The sequence below is a fragment of the Indicator indicator genome, chromosome 19 (assembly GCF_027791375.1).
Source record: "Indicator indicator isolate 239-I01 chromosome 19, UM_Iind_1.1, whole genome shotgun sequence".
Taxonomy (NCBI): domain Eukaryota; kingdom Metazoa; phylum Chordata; class Aves; order Piciformes; family Indicatoridae; genus Indicator; species Indicator indicator.
This window is the reverse complement of record NC_072028.1, coordinates 12917501-12945343: the sequence shown is the minus strand read 5'-3', so window position 1 is coordinate 12945343 and position 27843 is coordinate 12917501. Positions and strand designations below refer to the sequence as shown.

The 27843-nt window shown below is 38.1% G+C and overlaps 1 protein-coding gene across 1 annotated transcript in view; it reads left to right on the top strand.

Moving 5' to 3' along the window:
- The first annotated feature begins 1511 nt into the window (after positions 1-1511).
- The window catches only part of URI1 (URI1 prefoldin like chaperone), a 40558-nt gene continuing 14226 nt past the window's right edge, over positions 1512-27843 (top strand). Inside the window, exons 1-4 of the mRNA XM_054389633.1 lie at positions 1512-1583; positions 12815-12849; positions 16851-16929; positions 19194-19329. Of these exons, the coding sequence (XP_054245608.1) occupies positions 1512-1583; positions 12815-12849; positions 16851-16929; positions 19194-19329 (322 nt within the window). The remainder of the gene's footprint in view (positions 1584-12814; positions 12850-16850; positions 16930-19193; positions 19330-27843) is intronic.

The following is a 27843-nucleotide window of genomic DNA, read 5'->3' as shown; positions in this document are numbered from 1 at the left end:
CTGTAGAGCTTTAACAAGCTCTTCAAGGGGGGATGGGAATCCAGATTTAGAAAAGTGCACAGCACAGACTATGTCATCTATGTGACATGGTTATTTTGTAGTGCATACAGGGTTAGTTCTGCTCATGGAAAGGGAGTGTTTCTTTTGCACTAGAAGGAAACCTCTAATCTAAACATAGGGAAGATGCATCTTCATTTTATGACATGCCTGCCACTATCTGTGGGCCAGGTAATATAAGCCACTCTGCTCTGATGGCAAATATGCATGGTGGGTGTTCACAAAGACCTGTTAACAGAAAGGTGAAGCAGTGAATGCAAGGTCTGTCTATAACTGAACTTACCTACGTGGTGTTTAATATACAAGTTAGAATTCACCTGTTACAGCTGCAGCATCCGACCAAGCACCATGTGAAGTCATTCAGGTCTTCAGCAGTTCTGTGATCCAGCATGCTCTTGAAGTATGGCTCCATTCCACTACCAGCATGTTACTCTGGACTTGCCCAATGCCATTCATAGAATTAGCTAACGAATTTACTGCACATAAATTACTTTGTGTGCTACTCCCAAGAGTGGCTGGCTGTACAACAACTTTTCTATGTAGGCAAGCCCGTGTGCTGCTCTAAGTGCTCTGAGTGCATCTAAAAATATTATGCAGTCCAGTCCTTCAGGTTGTAGCATCCTACTGTTTATTCACTGTCAGACCTCCTAACCTAATGTGGGCTCTGCAGAGGGGGCACGCCGGCATCAGTAATTGTGACACCACTGCCCTGTTACAAAAGCCGTATTAGTTTTGTGTTTATGTTTATCTAGCATTACTGTACGCCGATCACAACACCATTGAGTTCATGGTTCGGTTTTCTGAACCGAAGGCCTTCGTGCCCTGGGCCCGTGCTCCGACCAAACGCAGGACCCAGAGCAGCCGGGCCGCAGCACCAAGGGCACCAGGGCGCGGGCCCGGGCGCGGCCGCCCATCGCCCTAGACAGGTTGCCCGACCCCGCCGTGGGGGTCGGGAGGTAGCGGCCGTGCCCCCCGCCCTCAGCCCATCACAGCAGCGGGGGAGTTGTCAGGGCCGGCGGCAGCGGCGCCGGGCCGGGCAGGGGGTGGGGAGCGCCCGCCTCTCACGGCTCGCAGCCGGGTGCCTCCCGCGGGCGCGGCGGGCCGCCTGGCGGGCTGGTTGGCTACCCAGAGTGCAGCAGGCAGGCGGCGGCAGGCGGCGACCGGCACCGAGCTGCCGGCGCTCTCCCGGCCCGCCGGCGCAGCAGGAGCCGGGCCCAGGCGGTGGCGCGGCCCAGAATGCGAGTGTGAGATGCTTCCCCCGGCAGCGGCGCCCCGGGCCCAGGTGGCGGCGGCCCCCGCGTGGATGCGGCTCTGGAGCCGGCGCTTCGTCCTCCACAAACATTTCTATAGGACTCATTCGCCCTGCTGAGATCGGCCCGGTCAGGCCGCCTTCCCCTTTCGCCGCTCCTCCGCGCTGCGGAGCAGTTCCCTCAGAGAGTGCCGGCCCGGCGGGTATGGAGGCCCCCGGCGGCGCGTCGCCGCTCACCCCCGCGCTGGTGGGCCGCCTCCGCCAGGAGCAGGAAAAGGTAAAGGCCGCGGCCGCCGGGCCCGGGCCGCAACGTGAGGAGGGGAGCTCGGGCTCGGGCCTCAGGCCGGCGGGCGGCAGGGTGGGGGAAGGGGGGCGGCGGCGGCTCCCGGGAATTGGGGGGTTGGGGGGGAAGGGGGAGATGGCCCCCGGGCGGCACGCGCCGGGGCCTGCGTGCAGCGGGAGGGCACGTGACGGCAGTGACGTCACGGTTTGCGGTCAAGGCGGGTCGCGGCGGCCGTTGTTCCCTGGTGGGCCGAGGCTGGGAGTACTCGGAACAACCCCGGGAACGGGCCGGACCGGCACGACCCCGCCAGTCCGCCACGAGACCGCCTCCACAGGGAGAAGGGCCGGACCGGGCCCAACCCCTTAGCGTGTTGGACAGCGGTGGCGTTTTCTAAACGTCCTTTAAAACGCCACTCGACAGACAGCTGTCTGGGAGTTGACAGGAGTGAAGCCTGTGTGCGCCCTGGCGAGGCACCGGGCCTGCCCTCGCACACCCTGCGCTCTGCTGGCTGGCCACTTGCCCTAATACGCTTTGCAGACCGTTAACGTTGCATAAGAATGCAGCGTGCGTACATATCTCTCTTAAAGGCCTGCTGTTTCCCCTCCTTCCGCTTCTCGGTTTTTTTTTTTTTTTTTTTTGGCAATCACCTTTTACAAATACAGTCCAGCAGGTAGGCCTTCGGCAGATATCTCTGAACTGAGCCATCTCATGGGCCAACTAGAAGAGCAGGTGCATCAAAAATTACTTGTTCACGACTTGCTTTTTAAAGTAATGATTACATTTGAAATGGGTAGGTCCCGTTACGTTTAAATGGGCAGAATCAACTCTTCTGCAGAAGTCACTGCTGAGAATTCAGAGGCTATAGTACAAAAGTCAAGATACATTTTTCAAGCACAATGTACTCATAGTCCCAGATACGTGGTCCCTGCTGATTTAACAAGTGCAGTTTGAGGCTCGTGGGTCCCAGTCTTGCAGTGAACTCTGTGCAGGAGTCACTGTGGAACTGGTAGTTGTATGCAGTGTATTGGCACAAATGCATTTGCCCAGACTGCACACCTTTTGTATTTCCATGTTGTCTCATATGATTAAAAAGTTTTAAAGCTCTTTCTAAGATGCATATTAGAGCTTCTCAGTTGCAACGTCATCTTCAGTGCGTGTTTTTTTCACATGCTGGATTAGATAAGAGTAAGAAAACTCAGTAACATAGTTCATGGTGTGAAAAATGTGCCTTGTCTGGATGGCTGTGTGCAAAAATTTATCTACTGAATAGCACACTAGTCATTGCTAAAAGATCTGTTTAACCAACTGACCTATGTGGATAAACAGAGGATCTGATTAAATACACTATGTTGTCCATTCTGTGCAGATAGTAACCATTATACCAATAAATGGTGATAGTAACTTGTCTGCTTCAGCGCCTTCAGCTAATTTTCAAGGTGGTAGAATTTGGTGAAGAATAATTTCTCTGGTGCATTAGTGTCAGTCAAGTGTAATATGTAAGCAGATGTCTGTCCTAACCACATAGAATTATTCCTGGTTCATGGTTAGACCCCTCTGTAAACCAGTTTAACATTCTTAAACAGATTGGCTCCAGTGGAAAAGAGGCCCAGGAGACCATTAATTAAGCCTCTGTTAGGCTGACGTACCAAAATGGTATTTTATCATAGGGAAACTTTACATAATTTCTGCAAATTGGCTAAAAAAAAAATGAACACTTCAGCTTCAATATGAAATTATACTAAAGAACTACAGATCTTGGTTACAATGGAGTCTCATGATGAAGATATAGTAGATAATCCTTCTATGCAATGAATATATATAATGAGATTACAATAGTATTTTCAGTTACAAAAATATTGTATTTTAAGATGGAGAAGGTCTTTTCAGCTGCCTCTTTTCAGAGATTTATATGGTTCTCACAAAACTGAAGTTGAAAGCTCGTGTTTTGGTCTTGGCACAAAGATGAGGGAGAATTAGTTATCCAGGACTTTGGTAAACTAATAATCATAGTATGAGCATCATAACAAACGATGAAGTAATTAGCCAGAACAATATCTATATATATGGGCATCTAAGCAGGCACATATATTTCTTTTAATTACTGTGATATTGTGCTTTCCCAGTGATGCTTGATTAAGTGAAAAGAAACCTATTTATTCCCATTAGTCTGAAGGCAACCTTTAGCGTAATAGTGAAATACAGCATTCTCTGTCTGTCTGCAGAATTAAAGGTAATACTTGAATCACAGTTGATTGTTTTAACAATAAGGCTGTTGTACAACCCTGGTTCAGCTATGAGTTTGAGGTTTTAAGTGTTAAAGAGCTGTTCTGGAGAACACGTGAACTGCAGCTTCCTTTCTTTTGAAAAATATTAAAAGAACAGGATGTTCATGAGTTTCTATCTTTAATCTGATTGAGGCTGCAACATCCAGGTTGAGGACCCCTGGTGAAAAGTAATTTTAATTCTTGTTTAGGACTGCTCGCCTGTTGGACAGATTTCATCATGTTAATTTGTAAGCGGATAGTAAGACCAAACTGTTAAAAGCAATTTTCAGTGCTCCCACTAAAGGCACTTTGTATAAAAACATGACTTAGAATGTGTATCTTGGGGATAAATTATAGAAGAATATCTAGTAATTTTCATGATAAAGACCATCATTGGAAGCACAGTGCCTCTGTAAAGTTTTGAATATTTCTGTAAGAAGAGTATAATATATGTATCATGGATTACTTGCAAAAGCAATATATGTTAGCTGAAAATGCTGTGTTAAATCTGTTGCATGTTAGTCCTGGAATTCAAAATGAATATTTAAATAGGTGGATTCTCATGCTATAGAGCCTGCATTTAAACATAATATTTAATATACATTTATTCCTGCAATCAAGTGGGATTACTAACTGATAGGAAGTTAACAAGTTGGGTCTGTATGATTAGTAAGACATGTATAGGCAGTGAATTTACAGTGGGCTGATACATTCTATAGTTTCTAAGCAATGCAATGAAGATAGGCGTAATGGGAGGCATTACAGAACCAATTAGACCCAAGAGACGTTTGTAGAGTGCAAACACAGGCATGGAGAATCTGAAGGATTCCAGTGTTAGCTGGCAATATTTTAAATTTTTTTAAATTTTATTGCACTGACAAATACATTTTTTTACATTTTCTTTTTAGGAAAGTTAGGACAAAAAGGAGACTTTCCTGTCACTCATCATAACAAAGCACAATTAAATTTTGTGCAGCTATTGCCGTAACTCAGTGGCCACTGTGTATTGTGACATATTCTTAATTGTTATGATTTTAAATGATGGAGCGGCGTGATCTTTAATTTCCAAATTGTTTACAAAATAGTAGACACTTGCAGTTTTAAAAAAGGTAAACAACTTGTGAGTGGGTCATGGGGAAACAAAGAATCCTAAACTTAGACTCTTGTAAATTGTTTTCTTTTATTCTTATATGAATTATTTCTGTGTCTGGTTGCTTCTGTATAAAGTCTTTTCCAAGTAATATCTGTGCTATGAAGTCAGCAACTCAGCTTTAAGACTGTTCTTGCAGTCTGAAAAAGAGCAAGAGGGTCTTGCATGCTTCACACTCCTGCAGGAGCTACTGGGAGTCTGGAACTGCTTGCCTGTGGACTCAGCAGATGAGCCTCAGTGTGCTTTTTACTGCAGTGTCTCTCAGGGTGTTGCACATTCTCCAGCCTACATCCAAGTTAACAGAATCTAGAGAATGCCTGGGTATGAGACACTAGCTCGCAGGATGTCATACTGCACGGTAACTGAGAAAAGTTAACAGAGTGTCTCGAACTTGGTTTAACATGCTTCTTTTTAAAAGGACCTCCCTTTTCTAAAAGGTGCCTAGACAGCTGCCTCTTCAGAAAGTCTTGATGACATCCACTCAGCCTTGTCCAGTGCTTTTTTTTAATGGTGCATTCCAATAATGTTTTCTCATGTGCTGTTTTCACGTAAAAGGGCTAATTCAGTCATTACGTGGAAGATTTTGATGTGGTACTGTGTTCCTCCGGTATTAATTGATCATGAGTTCTACTTTTTAGAGTCAATATTTGTCAATGTTTTTATTAGTGTCAAGAATTGTGAAATAGTTTTTTAATGGTAATTAAAGTCAGACTATTCACAGAAGAGCTTAAAGAGTATTGCCTTTATTCTGGAATGGACAAGTCTGTCAGCTGCCAGCACCAATGTGATGGGTGAATCTAGACTGGCCCTTTGAGCTGTGGCACAAGTTAGAGCAGTTCTGAGCAACTGTCTCAGTCACTTGTTCAAAAATGTCATTAACAATCATATGTGCTGTCCAGGAAGAAGATGACTTTAATTTGATGAACAATTTTTAATCTTAGGGATTTTTTTTTGACTGCTTTCTGACACTGGTCAGTGACCTAGGTTGGGACCCAGTTTAAAAACGAACTTTGTTGGCTTTTTTTGCTTCTTTTTTCTTCCTGGATTATTTTTCAGCCAGTGTGGTTCCTTAATGTGGTTGGTTGTGCAGCATCACAAAGGTCTGCCAGCAGACTGTGTCAGAGTTAGAAGGATAAGATGGTGGAACTGAGTCGCTGAAGACAGGGGAGAATGTTTACTGTACTGTAATGTTGAACCACACACAGCCTGAAGGTATGTCTGTGAAGCAAATACTATGGCTTATGTTACTTTTAAGCCAGTTAGTTAACTCAGATATTGCTAGCAGCATAGCTGTTGCTGTAGAATGCATCAAAGCTTGTAGAACCTGCTTGAGATGTTCAATGTGTTAGGTTGTGGGAGTTCTATGCTTATGTTGATCTCCTGCTTGTCTTGGTGCCTGAGCTGGCTTGGATATAGTATAGCCTCACAAATAGGTTTACCTAAAGTGAGCTAAAATATTACAAGTTCCTTAGCTCTGTGTTAAGATGAAGTAACATGATGTGGATACTGACTTGTTACCAGGCAAAGATGAGACCTTACTCCAGTTTGTTCCTTGCTTGCAGCGGTTCAGTTGATTCAGAGCCAAATAAACTCAGACTCACCTAGTAGAAAATGTCTTGCTACTTTTGGGATGTTTTCTCAGTTCGTGGGTTGGAATGGCTCCCAAAGTGCACTGATGAGCAGCAAAACAGCATAATGGTGTTGGGAACTCATGGTTGAAAGTGAGGAATTAGGGTGCAGGCCCTGCCTGGCTGGCATTGTAGGAGAGTGGGCTGCCATGCTTACGCGTGCCACTCTCCATGCAAGGTAACTTAAGTCATTTGTCTGTGTGACCAATGACTACAACAGTGGTTACAACATAAAATAGTCTTGAGAGGGGCTGGCAAAGAAGAGATGAGGTTTTCCATGTCTGCTTCATTATTCTTAAGAAGTTTCAAGTAGAATTTTTAAGCTCAGGAAAACCACAAAAATCAGAACTTGGTTTTTATTTATTGATAATTTGGGTTCTGTACTACATTTTTTTTTTTTTTTGCAAAAGTGAGAAAGCAAACCCACTTGGTGTTTCATAGAATCAATATATAAAATAGTAGATCCTCAATTGTTGTATTTTAGAGAAAGATGAAAATCGTGCTTATATTTTAAAATATTTTTTCCTTTAGAAAGAAATGTTTGCCATGATTCAGTTTTCTTTCAGTCTCTCTTTTCCTTCAGTATTCTTCCAAAACACATTTCTTCAAAAGGCAAAAATTTTCACCCAAAGGGAGATTCATGTTAATAATTTGTCGAAATGTAGTGTTTTTGAGTAATATGATTTAATAAATTAATATGAGAGCTCAGAAATGCTTCCCTCCTTTTCCATTAGATCATACAATGTGCCAACAGACTGAAGAACTTCTAATAGTTTTATTTCATTTTTTTATTGAAAATGGGGCTCTAGGAAAAACAATTGTGCAAATGTTAATTCTCTCTTTCTCTATCCGTGATTGCAGTGTTTTAGGCAAGTGCTGTGTAGTTTCCTAGAGAAAAAAAAAAAGTAAATTAATTTAAAATGTTTATTTTGCGTGTGGCTTGTTACATCCTTATTACCAAGAGATGATTAAATATTTGACCACCCATTAGTGTTCTTCTGTAATGTAAAGTCATGTTGCGAGCTGGTTATTTCATTGGTAAACTTCTAGGGTTTGGGTGTGCGACAGAGAAATCTAATGCATGAGTTGCATGACAGAGTGGGTTTTGATACTGCAAACATTTAGAGATGAAGGCAGCTTGTGAGCATATATCAACTGCAGTAAATACTTGAATGTAGAAGGTTAAGCAGTTAAAACTGTGCAGAGTTGGAGTCATCTGAATTAGGTCAGTAGTGGAAATTATCTTGGATTTATCACGAGCTTTGTGAACGTGGATCTGCATTTTGGAAAGCTAGCATAGATGTAGTTCATGGAAGGTTCTGAGCAACAGAACCAAGGTTGAGACTGAGATACTTACACATTCCCAAATGGCAGGGACAGTCTCCTGAAGGCAAATCATTGATTTTAGACTTCATTAGAACCTTACTTTAATTACCACCTCATTACTTGCTCTGCTTCCACAAAAAGTATTCCATACTGTCATTTTTCCCTAAGTAACTGGAAATTTGATTGAAAGGGATGTTTAAAGTGAGACTAATTCAAGATTAAATAGTCACAAATTATATTATTGCTACATGTAAACAAATTACTTGCATATCTGATTTTATTCAGATTACTTTTCAAGTGGTAAATAATGCTTTATCACTTATATAGTGCTCTTACATCTTTAGAGTGCTTTTCTCACATTAATTAATCATCATTAAACACTCTGAGGTGGGTAGGTTAATACTATTATCCCCATTTTGCAGATGAAGAAATGTAGACTGAGAGGTTGTGATTCGCTCAAGGCCATATAGAAGAAATAGAATCAGAGCTGGGATTAGATCTGTGTCCCTAGCTTCTAATTTCAGAAGACCAGCCACATTGTGAGCCATAGTTTTGAAGCAAATTACTGAAGTAGGCATGTAGAAACAGCATCCATTTACTTGGCTTTGTAGATGCCAAACTTGCATTATGTTAAAATGAAAGCTCTGTTTTTGTGCTGTGCTGCATGTTTCCATCTTCAATACCTGCAAGCACAGAAATAGACTCTTGATCATTTAGAAACGCTTCCTAATCTGATGGGGCATTTTTATTTTCATAATTTTCATTGAAATTATCTTTTATGTTGAAAAAATAATTTCTAGTTCTTCAGATTTGAACACAACTTTTGTGGCTTGGTTACAGCAGGTTTAGCATTCGTACCAGAAACTTTCTACAGATGAGACTGGTACTGGCTCTGTTGCTTATAGTTTCTAATGAACTGAGACATAAATAAAACTCTGACTAGGCAATTTGCCTTCTTGCTGTTCAGAACAGATGAGAGAGGAGATACTCTCAGTGTGCTAAAACCATCATCTTTGTGGGCAGCTATCTCTGCTTAGAGGTATTCGCATGCATTCACTCTGCCTTGGAGAAAATGAATTGGAGAGGAGAGCAGAACTATCTGTGCACCATATTGATAATCAGAAACCCCACAGAGAATTATATTTAGCTGTTGGTAATGGGAGCATGTGCAGAAGCAACAGGTGATGAAAAATGAGGTGGAAGAAAGAGATGCTCTTGTTTGTGAGGTGAAACCTGCTGGAGAAAGGTGGGATCATGTGGAACAAGTTAGAGATTCGTGGGCATGTGCAGATGAGAATCAGCTTCATACTACAGCATCCTTCTCACCTGACTTCATCCCAAAGAAACATTGCATGTAATTACGGTGTCTGGCTGCTCAGGCAGGATGTCTGGCTTGTTTCTAGCCCTGTTCCTGACTGATGTTAGTGGTTAACTTGGCCTGCAAAATCAGTGCAGTGTGTTTCCAAAGTGCTCTACACTTCAATTAATGGAAAAGTTTTTCAGCTCTTCAGTTGGGAGATCACAGAGAAGGTGGAATATAAATTGATTTTAAAGTGAGAAAATGTTGTGGACAAAAGGAATTTTCTCCCTTCAGACAGCTGAAGTCTTTTGCTGTACGATACAAATTGTTTGGGGTGATTTGGTGTCCCTAGCTTGCGAACTGCCCTGTGTTCATATCAGCACCGTAGAATTGGAGTCACCTGAGAATTGATAGTAGCTCTAAAGCTGATCCTCCTGCTCTGCTGTGACTCTGCTTGTGACACCTAGAAACAACAGATTCCCTAAAAGCAGCAGTGTATGCTTCCCTTTAAATAGCTCAACTTAGTACTGATGAGAACAGAACTATGTGTAGTCTCCTGCTGTAACGGTTTGGTTTTTAATCCATAGGGAAGTACACACTGGGTTACAGATGTGCAGAGGTGTGCCTTCCTAGGGCTGTCCCAAGGAGGCCACTCATGGAGCTCCCGTGCATGGCTCTGTCGAGTCAAGAGCCAAAAGAGCACTTAATTTTAACAAGTTGCCACTGGAGGAAGTGAGGGAAGTGACATAGTTGCCCATTTGCTTTCTTTATGACTGTGTTTTCCAGAAGTGGATCCTGTTTAATAACCAGGCCTGTGATTAGGTATTTGCTGCAAAAGTAGTTTAATAAACACTTTAGTATGTAGATAAGCCATTGATAAGCACATGCATTCACAAATTCATGTATTTTTATGCCTGAAAGGGGAGAATTTGGAGTTCATTGATACCACTTCTGCCAAGACCACAATGTCTTAAAAGTAATGCTTAGTTGGTGGCATGAGGTGTCCAGGCAAAATGAAGAAACAAACAGGTCATTTGTTTTATTTACCCTGGAAGAAATTTTAATTCTTTAATTGTAATTCTAGATGTAAATTATGTACATAAGATAGACTAATGATTTTCTTGTGTTTGCGTAAAGGCAAAGAATCAAAGATTTCTTTATATATTTATCTGTTTGTTTCTTTGCCATGATAAGATCAGTTGTTATCCAAACAGTGGGATTGACCTAATAAAAGACGTATGCATAATTGATCTCGATCTGTTTTTCAGTATTTATTTTCTCTCTTTTTAATAGAGTTCAGTTCCAGAACTGCAGCCTGAAACAGTTTTAAGGTGGTGTATTTTAGCACTACTGTAAAAGGCCTCATTTTGTGCTGGCCACTGAAACAAAAAAGATTTGTCGTTGGTTCCACCCTTTAGTATCCCTTCAAGAGAGATTATATCAAAGAAGAAGAATTAAATTAAAATTGATTGGTGGTATTGATTTTTTTCTTTTCATTTTTGTAAAGGGGATAAAGGGTGATGGAAACAGCATATGCTCCTATGCTGTTTTACTGATGGACTATTTTTTAAAAACATAAGAAGCATATGTGCTCAATTTACATATTTACTAATTAAAAAAGCTTCCTGGAAACATTAAGTAGACTATCTTCTGTAACCTTTAACATTGTAGCTAATGGATATAGCCTGGAAATTTTCATAGAAGGTCCTCTAAATAATGTAAATGATTATGAATATGTAACTAGTTAATATGCAGCTACGAAAGGATTATCATGTAGAGGTTAATGAACACGCTGCTCTTATGGTTTGCAGGGCTTTTCTTTTTGTGCTTTTAGCTCACTTCATGCATGGAAAGCCATGTATTGGGAATGGAAAGCTTCCTGCCTTTTCCATCTTCATCTGTAATGGGACAATTAAACTGAAACTTTCTTAAAGGATTTAATAAAAATTTTTGTATGCTCAATTATGTTGCGTACTTCACAATCACTACCAAATCTGAAAGAACGAAGGATGACTCTTCCAGTTGTTAGTGGTGGGCTTTATTGTGTGTTAGCATTACTGTCAAATGTTAACTGTGCTGTATGATTTATACCTTTTATGGAAACCTTACTCTTTAATGATCTTAATAGTATGAATTAGATTTTTGTGTTGAAGTCTGTGTATTTACTTTTAACCCTAAAAATAGTTAGAACATTAAGGAAGATATTTGCCAGGTATTTGATTTATAGGAGTTTAAAGCAAATGATAAATTGAAACTTGGCTTGTGCAGAATGAGCTACCTGGCTGAGTTTCCTGGTGGGTTATGAAATAGCATAACCACAAATGCAGAGCTGATCTTTTTAATTTAAGTACATTACTCTGTTTAAAGAATGATTAGCTCACAAAGTAGTCCCGTTGGTTTTTACCCCTGCCTGAGTAGAAAGTGCAGGGTCTGAGATCTGTTCTGCAATATCTGCACATATATGCTAAGAAAAAATCCTCTTTCATTCTGTTGTTTGGGAAAAAAAAAATTATCTGCTCCGGTGATTTCAGTGGTACTTCAATGTATGTTACTCTTTTTTCTGCAAATTTTCTAATTAATTGCTTTCAAATGTTAGTATTATTTTGGCTATAGGAAAATGAAATTTGTTTAAAAAAAATCTAGAAAATGCTTATACTGAGAAGATGTCTAGACATACTTAATTGCCTCATGGCTTCATTGCATTACATATAATTGAATGAAATTGTTTGTGTTATATTTTTGGTAACCATTATTCAGAGATCAGGATATGTTTTGAAAGATAAAATCTCCACGTAATTATGGCAGAGAAGGTCACAGGTTTCAGCATCTTGTCTGTTTGCTATGTCACAGTCTAAAAACATACAGTTAAAAAAGAAAAAAAGAAATACTTCATCTTAACAATGTGCTTTATTTTGTAAATTATTTTGGATCTCTTGGGAAAGCCTGTGGCATAAAGAAAACGTGGAATACTCAGATATGACTTCCCTTTTTTTTTTGACATCCAGAAAGAACAGAAGGGAAGCCAGTAGCCAGTAGCCCTTGTATTTAAACACCACAAAATTAATTAATACTTTTTTTCAGATTAAAACAGCCAGTGGAAACATTTGTTGATGTGCTGATAAAGAAAAGAATGTTTTTGGTGCTGTGGGATTAATGTTTTTTGTTTTTTAATGACTGAGTATGGAAGTTACAATGATGTCTTGTAATAATTTATGTTGTTTCCTTACTCTGCAAACATGTAACACTGAAAATAGATCTGCAGATTGCACAAACTACTGCTTATCTTACATCGTGTGTCACCTAATAGTTATGGAGCAGGTATTGTACCAAAATAAGTGAAAAGCTGTAATTTTTTTGCAGTTATCAGTCTGCATTAGCGTGTGATAAAGTGTGCTGCCTAAGAACTACCATTCAGATGCCTTTGCACTGACAAATAAAAATGTATATAGAGACACTGCAAAATCTGTAAAGCTACTGTTCTAGTTTCTGATGCATTGACATTGCAGGTGTGTGCTTAGCCTTGTTTTTTCATGAGTAGTTATCTGTTTTAATGACAGGTGGTCACTAGCTGCCAAGAAAAAATCCAGCACTGGTAAGTGAAAAATGTTTGATTACATGTCTAAAATACTGATCACTAACCTAGTTATATTTTAGTAAAGTATTGCTGTTTATTCTCATGATAGCCAAATCCTGCTAGAGTGTTTTGGGAATTAGAGTTAGTGATAGCTCAGAATTGTTGCAGTGTATTCAAATGTGTATATTTTCCACTGATATTGTTACTCTAAATCACAAATACACTGAGCCTTAGTGATTGTACTTCTGTTTTAAATACCCACCTCATTCGTCATTTTCCCTGGAGTAATCTTGTGGGATGAATGCTGAATTTGCCCAAGTGGTGAAAAGGTTCTCCCAGGACAGAATTAATTATTCTTTCTAACTGTGAAGCAAGTAGGGAAATTCTGCTTACCCCCTCTGTGTGCTAAAACAATGTGAAAGTAATGTTTCCCTGTTTTTTCCCCCCCAGTAAAGTGATAATGCTTAGTTTGTAATGTGTAGAAAAAAAGGATTTGTTATGTTAAAAAAATTATCTCTGGGTGCTTTTTTCTCTGTTGGCAATCTATGGTTAATAGAAAACATGCTTAGTAAATAATAGTTTTCTATGACGTCTGAGGAAAATGTACATTTAATGGTGAATGAAATCTTATATTATGAGTTACTGTGAGATATAACAGTTGATCTTACAGATATCAAATTACAATATATCCATGCTGTGTTTACCATGATTTTACTGAGAGAACAACAGGAGCTGTCTTGATTATTGTCTGCAGGGTTATTGCAGAATCACAGCAACTGCCCCTTTAGTGGTGAGATTAAACCTTTGGTTATACACCATCAAGCATATAATATTTTAAATTTATTTTAAGAGGCTTTTTCTTCATGCCTGAAAGATCTCCAAGCAAATAATTTATATTTAGTGTGTATCAAATGTTTTTAGTTTAAATGCACATAGGCTGCAAGCACTGGATAAGAGGAAAAAAAAATCAAGGCAATCTATACACATCATTATATTAAATTCTGACTATTGGCTCGCAAAAGTAATCTAAAACTAATATGTTTCATTTATGTTTAAAATTCAGAGACTGCATTAATTTTCAATAAGGGAAACATTATTGAAGTGCCTACTGGTGCTGCTGTGGTGAAGTCAGGCAGAATATCCCCAGCACACATACTTTTTCAGGAGCTTTGCAGTGTCCATGCCTGTTTGGTCCTGTGTGAAATTGTGCATGTGCATTCTTTCACTAAGAGACAGTATTTTTTACAAATAACCTAACTGACAGAAAGTTTTAAGATTTGAACAGCTTATGAAAAGTTTCGAAAGTTGTGACAATTATTTCCTCTTACAAAAATGGCTGAAGCTTGTGGAATGGGGCAGGAGGGTTGGCTATGGAAGTAGGAGTGGCTTGTGTGTTTGCTTTTGTACAAACTCTGGCCGTGGCTCCATGAACTTGGAGGTTTTGGACACAGAATGTTAAAAGGAAAACCTTAACTTACTGATATCTTTTTATGTAGAAAATCAGATTATATATCATCTGTACAATATTTACTTTCTAAAGTTTTATTTGAGATTTAGAACCCTGTTTCGATCTTGATTGCACAAGAGCTGAATGCTCTTGTTTCAGCTGAGTAATTTGTTCATATAAGACCTTTTAACTGGTCAATGACACAGAAGACTTAAATAGAATTGGGTGAATAACAATAGGGTAACAAAATAACAATATGCTCAGCTTCAATATGAATAACAAAACGGTCAGCTTTGATATATTTCCATTAAACCATTTTCTATTTTACAGTATACTTTTTGAAATATATTTCTAAAGCCATGAATCCAAAAATGGCTTTGGTATGAGATTAAACATCTACACATATGTTTTCCCATCTACAGACGTGTTCATAGTTTGAGTCTCAATATTCATCTTCCCTGTTCACTTTGGTTCTTCAAAGTGTACTGGGACTGAGCATAGCACTGGCACACTGCAGAGCTATAGATGAAGAAGGTGGTTAGCTTCCTTCCTTAAGTAATGCTATTTTAGGTCAATTATTTAAAAGGATTAATTTTTGTTTTCTTTTTCTTGATGATCCAGTTCAGGATATGACCACACTTTTAGAGATTCTCCATAGTGGAGGTTTGATCAGCAACGGGCACTAGTCCCACTCTATAAAAGAAACACAGTTTGCAAGCAAAATAGCTTTTGTAGCAAGTGATTTCTCCTGTACCCTAATTAGATTATTCAGTAACAGGCAGCAGTCAGACCTTATCTTCTTTACAGATTAATGAAGAAATGTTGAGTGAGTTTCAGCCATGAACCTATGGGAATGTTTAATCCTGCCATGAGTGGGAGGATTTTCATACCATTCTCTTCCCATAGAGTCTTTGCTTCACATTTAAGACATGGGCAAGGCCTTCAGCTTGGAGGTCATGTTTGTTTTTCAGTGGGTGGTTGGAGTCCCTAAGTGTCCATTTCTCACATACAGATTCCTGTGAGGCAAAGGCTGGATTCTGTAAATAGCATTAAGTATCTACTGTTATTGTTGTTACTACATTGTTCCCCCCTCAAAAAAAAAAAAGTCTTGGTGATTTTGTTAAGATTCACAAGTTTGTCTTTCCTCTTTGAAGGAAATTAATTACAATTATATTTTCAGTTTGATGTGGGCAATGTTCAGAGAAATTTATCTAAAACGTTTGGGAGAAATCTACTGTCAAACCAAAGCAGCAGCAGCAAGCATCCTTTGTAAACTGGTTATATGGAATTCAGTTTTAATGTCCAAGTGGCATAAAAACTTAAAATCTTTCTTTCAGGACTGTATCAGAAACTTAAAATATGAAGTAGTAGAGGTATAAAGCAGGATGATTATCACAAAGTTCAACTATGGAAGCAAATGAGTCAAAACATAGAATAATGAACACTGAAGAAGATTTCAGTCTGCTTATGAATCTAAGAAAATCAATGGTATTTTGAGAGTCGTGTTATCAACTATGACATTCATTTTTCAGCACATTTATAAATTGCTTTCCTGAATCATCCTCAGAAAACCTGTAATTTGCATCTTGGGTCAGCATTGTTAAGTGTGCTGCTCCATGTTTTCATTTGCCTTTTATTGCAGAATTTACTACCATATATATGTTTACTGTTTGGAAGTACAAGTAAACAATATCATCAAACCTGACATTTATATGCCAGCCACTTCATGGAGGAGCTGATGATTTCTGACCATCTTCAGAATGGCAGTGATCCATTAAAAGACTCTCTCCAGGCAAACCTTAAAAATGTTGTCACAAAAGAAGGCTTTTTTAGAGGGTGTATAGTTACTTGTTTTGCACACGAAGGAAAATCCTGGCAGCAGTTGAAATGCTGTATCTTGCAGTGTCCTGTGAAGAGCCAGGTGTCTGCCATGGGAATAATTTGTCTTAAGTTTACTAAGCCATTTCTGTCTTGGGTAGCAACATGTAGCACAAGCCTTACTATGATTTGGATAGAGAAGCAGAAGAAGGGATGTTCCTCAACTGTATTGTCCCTTGTTAGGGATTGAAGATGTGACACAATTCTGGTGGTCAAGACATCTTTCAGGAGTGTTGACTCTTGGTAGAAACACAGACTTCCTGTGAAAATCAGAATTAAAATTTTGCCTATTTATGTCAAACCCAAGGTCATGAGTTCTTTGTTACAAGTGATACCTTGAAGAATTTGCCTCTTATAAACTGTACTTTCAGTTATTTTTCCAAATGCTGATGGTGATACAACTGTTATAAATGGAGTGAGATAGGCCAAATCCTAGTGAAAGAACTGATGCTTTGCATCCTAAAGATTCAAATTCAGAAGGAGATGTGCACATTCTAAAATTACCATGTCCCAATTTGAACATGTCTAGCTATTCTGTTTTTATAAGTATTTATAAGTAAGTTAATCTGTCAGCTGTATGTGTTTAAGAGTAAAATAGTTTATTTTTTGGTATTTTTAATGTGTTGCTGAATTACTAGCAGAAAAATATTGACTCTTTAGATATGAAATTGAATCAACTTGAATTTGTCAACAGGAAGAAGGTGGAGAGTGATTACGAGGCTCTTCAGGAACGACTCCGTACGTTGCCTGATAAACTGTCCTATGACATCATGGTATGTACACTGTAGGCTTCACACAAGAAAATGATCTAAAATTTGGTATCTGCATTGGTGGTGAGGTGTTAATTTGGGTTGCCATGTAGTACATCATTGTAGCATTACATCTATGATAATAGTTAAACCTTTGCTTTTGTTTCTTTCTCTTTTCTTTGAAATCCACTGTAAATTACAGTGTTACTCACAACTGAGAACTGATGACATAAATGCTAACACAAAACTTGACATGTTTGATATGTAAATCTATTGTATAGAAAACTATAATTATGACTGAATTACAGTACTTAGTCATTTCCTGAGTAGAAAGTGGCTGTAGTATTTCCTGATTCATGGAAATAAGCCCTAGAACATTGATTTTACATAAAAAGGTGCTGCTAATTTTTGTTTCACCAATCTCCACATTGACATAGCAGTCTTTTCTAATGCTTTGAATCTTCCCTAATAACTGCACAGCTCCCTGTGTAAACTTTACCCTATTGGCTTGTGTTTCATCAAAATTTTGACCAAACTGGTTTTGCTGTCTTTCTTTTTTGCCTCCTCCTTTCTCAGGTCCAATTCAAGATTTATCTTTGAGGGAATGAAAGTTGTGCTGTAAATAAGAACTAATTTTAGTACAAAGTATCTGCTTTCTTCCTTGGCAGCCTGGCTTGGTGTATAGAGTTGAGTTGTTAGTACATTGGCACTGGAATACATTTACCATGTGGGCAAAGAGCGTGTTTCCCCTTCCTGAGCTAATGATTCAGCTGAATTTGATGTTTGTAGGTCATTTATCATGTGTATATGATGGCCACATGATGTAAAGCAAAATGATTGTGTTGAAGTATAGGAAAATCCCAATCTTGAAAAAGTGGGGCTTAAGAGGGCTTATTCTTAGTTTAGCAGTATCAACTCACATCTGTTATTTTAATTGTATATAAATAGTTTCTCTCCTGTTAGCCAAATAATTTCATATGTTTTCAATTTTGCATTCGTCATTTTTGGGGGAAGAGTGAACAGGCAAATGGTGCAATCTGCTACTTGAAAACCAAGTCAGGACAGGCTACATATGTATTAAAAGCACATTCTGCATAGTCTTAATGTCAGGATCCTGCCTGATGTAGGACAGTTTCAAGCATTGGTCTCTTCCTGGATACTGAGGCCAAGGAAACAGATCCACTAGACCACTAGGTTTGTGCTTTACTTCAGCACAGACACAATAAGAAAGCAGTATCTGTCCTGAGGAAATAGAGAAGCTGGCAGAGGAATAAAGTAGGAAGAACAGATACAAATTTGTTGAAAGAGAACTCTTAGCCCTAAGAAAGAAAAAACAATGTGGATGTGGTTCTTAGCTTTTTGCTACCTCCCATTTTAGTTTTGTTTTAGTCTCCTAATTTCCTTGTGGTTGAAGCCCAAATGCAGCCTGGTGAGTGACAATAGATCAGAGGGTAAGAATGCAGGGGGCTGGTGCAGGAGACAGGAGTGGCAGTGGCCAAGGCTTCTCAGGACTTGCCCAGGCACCATCTGTTAGAGTGTGGGCTGTGTAAGGTGTCTTAATTCATAAAACCAGAAGCCCATGTATTGTAATATATATTAAGAGTGTTATCCATTTTAAGAAGCATCTCTTAAGTTATAAAATGTGCTTATCACCAATGTGCTCCTGTCTGAAGTATTCTGGTTTTATATAATGTTCTTGGAGAGTTGTTAGAGGATGGAAGTTACTTGGTGGAGTGTCACTCAAAGATTGAGGTCTGCATATTGATGAATGATGAAGTGAGATTAAGCATGGTCTGTGATCCTTCTAGTAGCCATGCAAACTTAAGACTGAGATTTCTGGGTACTCACTAATAGCAAGACAGTTACTTGAGAAAAGCAACTTTTCCTTGAGTTGACCATACCTATTTAAGTATTTTTAAAGTTCTAGCAAAGCTAAATAAATATGTAACTAACAAATACGTTATTGTCTTAAATGACAGTATTTTTGTTAACAAGGTTTACATGTTAGGATTAAGTGAATTTGTTTTCCATATGAGCATTCAGCTATAGTATAATTTTATGTCACAAAAAGACTTGTCTAGTTAAATACCACTTTTCTGATTTTCTAAATGCAGTACTAAATTAAAATGCATCTAGTAATTAGAATATTTATGAAGGGTTAGTTATTAAACAACTACTGTAGAATTTTTATTTCTTTAATTCTGTATTTTACTTAGAAAGACATGAATGACTGTTTAGGTTTTATTTTTATGAACAATTTTCATCAGTTTCTTCTGTGCTTTTGACAGGTACCTTTTGGTCCTCTTGCCTTTATGCCAGGAAAACTTGTCCATACCAATGAGGTTACTGTTCTACTTGGGGACAACTGGTTTTCAAAATGCTCAGCAAAGCAAGCTGTTGAGCTGGTTGAGCACAGAAAAAAACGTATGTATGTTTCTGAACATAATTTAGTAGCAAAAATTACGTCTTTGTATTTATATATAAAATCAGTAGCTTCTACACTGTTTTTTTTGGTGAGCTTGCTAACAGAAATCTCATTCAGATGTAATACCAATTTATCTTACTTTCCATCTTTACTTGTTATTTCATTGGATATGTATTAATTTCTGAAAACATCTAGCCAGAGCCTTTTTAAAAGATACATCAGCTTTAGTTACCAAAATTCAGGTTTGATGTTAGGTGTCAGAGTACAAGATAAGTCAAGATTTGCTCATTTGTTACACACAAACTAAAAAAAAAAAACCAAAACCAAAACCCCACCAACTAAAAATTCCTTTTTCATTTTCTTTAATGTGGTAAGTGTTGTGTTCCTTTTGTTGCCTTGTCCTCTGTTTTTTGTTTGTTTGTTTGTTTTCCATTTGTCCATATAATTTTTCTTCTTTTTTCTCCCTCTACACATACTTTAATCCTGCTTGTTTTTTTTTTTTCTTTCTGTCTTGCTCATCTCAGCTGCATTTCTGCCTCCTGCCTTTGATTTTCCTGACCACTGGTATGGAGAGATCCAGTGGATCAACCCAGATGAAGTGCCATTGGTGACCACCAAATTTGCCATCCATGGCAGCACATCATAGAAACCGATAGGCAATTCTTGGGTTTGTTTCCAGCTGTTTTTCTTTGGTGGTGAGATCTTGGCTTTGAAGATCCAGGACCACCAGCAAGTGGTGTGCATAGCACACTGTGGAAGCTCTTTATGTTAGAAACAATGAGAGCCTAAAATACTTGATGTAAATGTCAAGAAAGGAAAGCCACAGTAAAATGGAAAATAAATTGGTACCTATTAGCCTTTGCTGTTTGCTTCAGATAAGCGTTTGAGTAAATTTTTTTCGTATTGGTTTTACCTGTAATCTGTCTCATTCCTGAATGAGTGCTCACTGCAGCTTTATCCTGCGTGTTACAACTACCACAACTATTTACACTGGATTTTTGTTTGAGTTCAACTATCCATGTTGCTGCCTGCAGCAGAATACCTCAGAGGTTCCCCATCTGAATAAGTTTCTATGCAAGCAATATTTGTATAAGAAATGTTGGGGTTTTTTTAATAAAAATTCATTTTCTGTATTACTTTAAAATACACCTTGATGAACAATGTTGCCAGAAATATGTAATTTGTATTTTGCCCACTATCTTTCTTAATCTGGCTCTCCTGGCACAACTTCAATTTTCTTTCTTACTGAACTGAATCTGCATTATTTATTGTCACCCTTGTGAGATCTTAGGTCCATATCTTTTTCCTTGATCGTCTGGTATTTTTTTCAGTGCTGCAGAATATTTTTGTCACTGTTACATTCAGTGAAATCATTTGACCTTTACATAGTAGATGTTTGAACATTAAGGAGTCTGCTGGGAGACACACAATAAATGCTGGATTCTTTCCTTTATGATCTTTTAAATTGCATTTAAAATACAAACTCAGAAATACTAATTTCCTTTAAAGTAAAATAGTCATTGATGCTGGATATAAACCCTCGATTCAGCTGAAAGTTCACTTCAGCTGTGTGATGGCTGCCAGTGGGAGGCTCCAAAACACTGATATTAACTAAAAACTTTATTTAGAGGACTGTTTGCAGTTTTGGACGATAAAAATGATTTTAGTACTTAGGATTCCGGAAAAAAAGTGAAATCCTTCACAGATAATACTTTTCTAAAAAAAATTACACATGACTTAAACTCTCAACCATTTTCACACGATGCGAAGGGCAACTTAGAGGAGAATATTGGAGATTTTATTAGTTTATTCTAATTAGAAAATAAGTTACGCACATGAAAGACCTGTAGGCCATTGCTATTATAATGTGAGTTGGCCATTTATGGCACAGATGTGAAAGACTGATGCTTCACAAGTATTAGTCTGAAGTCTTTTTTGTGTGTTGCACTGTAGTTCATTTTCATAGGTATAACTTCTGTTTTCACTGGCATTTTGTGAGCATAGGAGCTTTGTAGTTTACAAGGTGATGTATGTCGGGCATTATCATTAGACTGCCACAACGTGACATGATGTTTTCTACATAATCTTTTTGTTTTGGACATAAATTTTGTGAGTTAGGTCACTCACACTGGAAAAGAGGGCATGCTTACTGCAGGGGATTACATTACAAGCAGTCCCAAATGTCCTGTGTGCCAGTCGGAAGGTCCTAACACAGCAAAGCTTTTTTAAGCATGTGCTTAAGGCCAGTGTGTGCTTAAAGGCTTTGATATATAGGAATTGGGGTCTGAACAGAGCAAAGAAAGGCTCATGCTGAAATTGCTTCCCGAACAGAAAGCTGGCAGTATTTGTTGATAGTTTATTTCTTTGGTGACCTACATTTTTTTTATCCACTCTATTTAGATGGGTATTTTTATCATAACTAGCTGGTCAAATCTGTTCAAACAACCAAAATGAACTTAATTAATACAGCACTAATAATCTAGTATTTTAATTGAAATTAAGAATAATAAGGAAATAAATACATTTTTTTTTTCCCATTTTCATTGCTTACTGTATTTGGTGTCCCACCCCCCAAAGTGGTGAGGACTGAGAGAGTATTTGTTCAGGGTTTAAAGTTCCTAGTGGGACTGGCTCTTGGGTAGGAAAATATAGAGGTTCCTGTAACTCACTGCTCACTGTTGTTTCTTGCTGGCTCTGAGGAATTTTCCTTGTTGCCTTTGACTAGTTTTGCATGGGTCTGCCCATTGAAGACCCCTGGTCACCAGTGGTGACCCTGTTTGCCTTTGAGGACACCACTGCCCTAACAATTAATTTGATCAAGGTTCAGAGAAAATATTCTTTACAGTTTGATTCCTTCTGTTTGTTGGATGCATACTAGAATGGACAATAGGAATTGCATGCTTAAGCAGTGATAGTGCTGGATAAATCAAACATGATCAGTGAGTTTAAAGCCTTGGAAATTAGGGGTAGCAATAAGAGTATACTATATATAAAAGCTTTAAATATTACTTAGAACTAATTAGGTCATCCTTTTGTCTTTAGTTTTGCTTTTTAAAGTAGAACAACTGGAAAAATGTTTGCTTCTGTGGAATAGAAGAATGCACAGCCACAGCAGATTAATTTCTTGGTTAAAATTTATTTAATTGAAAGGAATAATTGAAGGGCGATTGTACTGAATTTTAAAAGTAAATGCACTTGAACTGACATAGCTACAGAAAGCCCTATTTTGGGGATATATTTTTGTTTGCTTAGCTTCTGATTTAGATTCAGCATTGTGATTGGTTGAAGTGTATTTGGTAAAATTTGGGACAGTGACTCATGTCAAATGTTCCTTTTTTCATAAAATATTGATTGCATCTTGAAGTTATTTGAGTTGCAGTAGATCCTTCATTTGCTGCTCATTTTTGTGACATCCTAGTTCCAAAACTGTTAAAGAAAATAAATCTAGTGAAGTTCATGGAATTGCCAAGTATATTTTTAATTGTTTTGAAATTATTGCAGTTTGTTAAACCAGGTAGTACAGATGATGGGAAACACTTTACACATGTTTGTGTGCAAAAATGTGAAGAAATATGAAGTAGATTAAAGGATATGCACACCTAATTCCATTATAATAAAAGAAATTAGCTTTTTAAGTATGTCACAGTTTAGCACAACAATAATGCAATTGTATTTTTTTTCTTTTAAAATTATCTTGCTTAAGGTACTTCATATTATTTCTGTTCTCCTTAAGGCAAGACTGTATTGTTTCAGAATTCAAAGAGGGAATAAAGATTCTTTTTTGTGAATATGGGATTATATCTTTTACGTATTTCTGATGATATAAATTACATTTTTTCTCTATATCAGTAATCGCATTAATTCTTTAAGATGGGAAATTTTTCATTACAATAGTCCCTGTGGTAGTTACTATAGAAAGAAATTAAATAGATTTTTCTTGTAAATATTTGTGGATTAATTCAGTATGCTAGGTATTCCAAGTGTCTAAACACTTTAAAAGGTAGGAAATTAAAACAGTCACACAGAGCTAGGAGTGGTTTTATCGTGTTAAAAATTTACCAGATATAAAAAAAAAATCCCACTTAAAGGAGAATTCTTGAACTACTTAGCAATTGTATCTTCACTATATATAAGAATACCCTTGCAGTGTCATGCTGCAAATGAATTCATGAAATGAAAATACTGATTACATTAACATACAGTATTGTGATAGTACCCAGTTGTAAATTGCAGTATGTAACCTTTAATACAAATATTTGTGTCAATCAACATTGACCGATAGCTTAGTATACAGGGTTTAAAAGATACCATTATTTTAATAAATAAGATGATCCAGGAGGATGAGGACCATTTTGAATTTGTTCCTTATCAGCATTTCCAGGTAAAAGGATATTGTTTCCAAAATACATAATAGGAAGACATTCCATTTCCCATCTGGAATGAGTGAGGTCTTTAGAGGTTTTAACATTTCATCCAAGGGTGAAAATATCTTCCATGATATTCTAAAGAATGTAACACAAACTTGCCTACTTACTACTTATTTTTTGGAAAAGAACAAAAAATGCCAGCAATATTACAAAGAAATCTAGTTGTTGCTTTTCTTTCTTAAAAAATAAAAATAAAGAAAAATCTGAGTGCTGGAGAATTTTAACTTTTTTTTACATTTTGTTACCAATTTTAACATTTTGTTACTGTTTTTCGCAATTATCACCTGTTAGTTTGATAACTTCCATCAGTTCCTTCCTTATCCTTGTTAAGTTAGGATTTGGTGGAGTGCTAAGTGCTCTAAATTTGCTGTGCAGTTCCCAGGAGGTGCTTGGTTTCTCACAGGTATTTTAACCAGAACACAGCAGAAGAAAGTAAGGAGAAAAGACTTCTTTCTATAAATTACATATTGTGGTTCAAAGAAGCCCCAACCTTTTCATAATTCTCACTGGGCAACAGAGGAGTTGTCTGAATGCCACTCTCATTCATTTAGGAGGAATTTAAATGTATTCATAGAATTCTAGCAATTACATAGGTGTGTGAACCTAAAAGAGAAGTGTATTGCATTTACTTATGTTCCTAAAGCCAAATTATCTATACAAATTTTTACAGAAAAATCCAAATGAGTTTGGCTTTGATACCAAGGGAACATGGAAAACAGAATGAAGGTTGTCTTTAAAAGCTGCAGAGCTACTGCACAAAGGGTTGCATTGCATTTTAAAGAACCACACAGTTGCTGTTATAAAGAATGAATTTATTTATGTTGTTGCAATCACAAAGAGGGCTTAAATCCATATACACAAAAAGCAATCAGAATTCTCTTGAATCTTAAACCAAATGCATCTCTAGAAAAATGAACAGAAAATAATAGAAAAACAGAGAATAGTGTTTTGAAAAGCTCTTAGTAGATAATACTTTCTGCAGAATTGCTGATACTACTTATTTCAAGTAACCTGTGATAGTTTGTTGCAAAGTTACTGGCCAAAAAATATTTCGCTGCAGATTAAATAGATATCTATTGAAATACAGTTGATTGTGCAAACCCTTAAAAGCAAGAGAATAGCTAACACATTTAAAATAGCATGACATACCTCAACTCATTAATAGTACTTATAATTGTACTGTGGCGCTGCACTTTTGCAAGGAAATAACCTGCCACCTCTAACGAATTCTGGAGGACGTGCATTAAATTGCATGATACTTTACCTCCAGCCTCAGTAATATTAACAGATGGCATGATAGGTGTTCTCGTTTTGTTTAGGGGTCAATCATAATTGTGCTAGAAATTGCTGATCAAAGAGTTTGTATGCAAACTGCTCTTCAGTGGCTCCCTCTTCTAACTTCCCTTCTGCATCTGAGACTGGATTGCCATGGTGGAGGGTGAGAACTGCTGAGGTACTGCCTTCAGGTGCAGGTTCTCAGTTCTCCCTCTGCAGGAACTGAGTCACCGTCACTAAGTGAGCTATGTGATGGTTCCCTGGCTTGTATAAAGACTTGTTTGTGTGTATATATGCATACACACACATATATATACAATCTGAAGGCCGGTTATCTTCTACTTAAAAAGCTGTGCTAAGCAATGAAGAGATCTTAACTTGAAATCTCAGTTGCATACAGAGCTCTTTATTATACTTAATTTAAAATTTCTGTCCAGTCACCTATTCTCAAAGGAGATTACTTCCTAACTTTCCAGTCCTCTTCTTTTATGTTATGTCCACGAGACTCTTCCAAATGTGAAGCAAGCTAGACCAGACTTGAGCTTCATCTCAGTTTGTCCTGTTTCACAGTCTGACTTTTCAAAATAGATCAACCTGTTCTCACTATTCTTGTCTGTTCTTACTATTTAAATCCCAGTGTAACGCAGAGTTTCCAGAAGTAACTAAAATAATGTCTATGATTCCCCAAATCCTTACAGACAACACTCCAAGGACATTAATGTCAAACTCAGATAATTAAAATTTGTATCCAGCCAAGCTAATTAACCCATTAAAGACAAAATGCATAGATGAGAATTTGTGTCAGTTTGGCATTAGTATGTTGTCATGTCTTGTAAAATCTGGCTTCAGTGGACTTCATTTCAACAACATGAAATGTGTTCCCCAATTCTTTTTTTCCTCTACTAGTGTATATGTAGCAAGCAGAGGGCTGCTGCTTAGAAGTAAGAAAATCCAGTCAAGTCTTTTCAGACTCATAAGGGAGCTGGGAAGGGGTGATCTAAATTTAAGAAATCTCATTGTAAGTATTCAAAGGCTGCTGGGCAGATGAAATGTACATACCCTGATCTGATTCAAATAATTTTTCCTTTTGGTGGTCTTGGAAAAAAGTCCTAGTAACTGTGGCACTGAACTCTCTTTCCAAGTGATTTAACTGAAACATGTAAATGGGAACTACTCGAGTTCACCTGAAAGCCATGTCAGCCTTTTCTCAGATTATTGGAAGTGACAAAGTTGGACAACAGCCTCTGGTTCAATCCGTCTTAAAAGGCTCTAAGAAGCTTAAACCACAGGGTACTAAGAGGAGGAGACTATGGAGCCTGTCTTACTCTACTGATATTTTTGTGGGAATCTCCATGAATAAGAAACTCATGTAAAAGTGAATACTTTCTTGTTAGATGAGGTGCATTTTAAAAATCAGTGAATGTTGGAGGCTTAAGATGCACAGTGGCAAGTTTAAAAGATGAAACGGTGAACTTTCCCTGTGGTTAGGAGCATGAGCTCTTTTTCAGGAGACCTCTTCTTTGCTGAAGGGCCTGGCTACAGGAAAGTCTGTCCTTTGGCCAACTGGGAGCCCTGGCTTTCCGCTGACAAGGCTGGTGTGAGTGACCCAGTGGGCTGACCATGGACAGAGCATGGCAGTAATCCTGGCTATCCTTTGACATGCTGTGTGGCCTGGGGCAAATCACTTACACTGTCTGTTTCTTCATCTGTAAAATAGGAGAGAATAATACTTACCTCCCTCACATGTTGCTTGGCAGATTAGTTAATGCTTTTACAGCATTTTAAAATAAAATGGGGTGTGTTACTGCTCAGTGCCCTCACCTAACAGAGCAAACCAACACGCTCCTGTCTGGAAAGCACTGCAAGCTGGTGCTCCAGAAACAGCATAACCTACATGGCTGTTGAACAATATTTAGATATACAGGCAATGACTGAGACACTTGTGTTTAAGAAACAGCTGAGCGTCACATTTACTATGAATGTAAAATCAAAGCCTAAGGAAAATTGGTCTCAAGCTAGATGATTTTGTATGTTGACACTACCTTCAAGAGCTGAAAGCACAGATGGGAGCATTTAGTGTAAAACCTATTGCCCCTCCTTGTTGATTTGGACTTTGGAGGGTGTGTTATACACCGAAAAAAGGTGTGGACAGTGTTGAGGGGAATTAATCGAAGAATAAAAGCTGCATGTGAAAAGTGGTTGCTCTGTCCAGTGGAGAATGATGTGGCTCTTGAAGAAGTTGCATAAGGGAACAGGACCCTGGTTACATGTGGAAGGAGCTGTGTGTTAGCACCACTCGAGCTGTTGAATACTTTTTGGGAACAGTATTTCATCCAGTAGGAGATGCAGAGCATTTTTCAGGACAGAGTCTTAAGCTATTCCTTTGAAGCAGCTTAACTAATGGAGATGACTGCACATACGACACATAGGTTGTTTGGTTTAAAGGCTGATGTTTTAAAATACCTTAAAGGTCTGAGCTGTGTCTTTGTGCTTCTTGCTGGAAAGGATGGTCTGTTGCTTGAATGGCTTTTTCCAAAATGCATAATTTTCTTTCTAAAGTATGTACTGCAAGTAATTTATTTTTAAGGAATTGTATTTGATACATTGTGAAATATTAACAGGGAGAAAGCATACAATGCTGGATCTGTTAACATTAGGGTGATAGTAAATCTTACAGGCTAGGTGGTAGCTGTATTTTGCCATGTTTGTTTCATGCATAATTCTCACTTCTGCATGTGCAGAGGACATGGGATCTGAACCTGTTTGTACAATTCTGAGTCACTAAGTACATTCTATTTTCTAAGCACAACT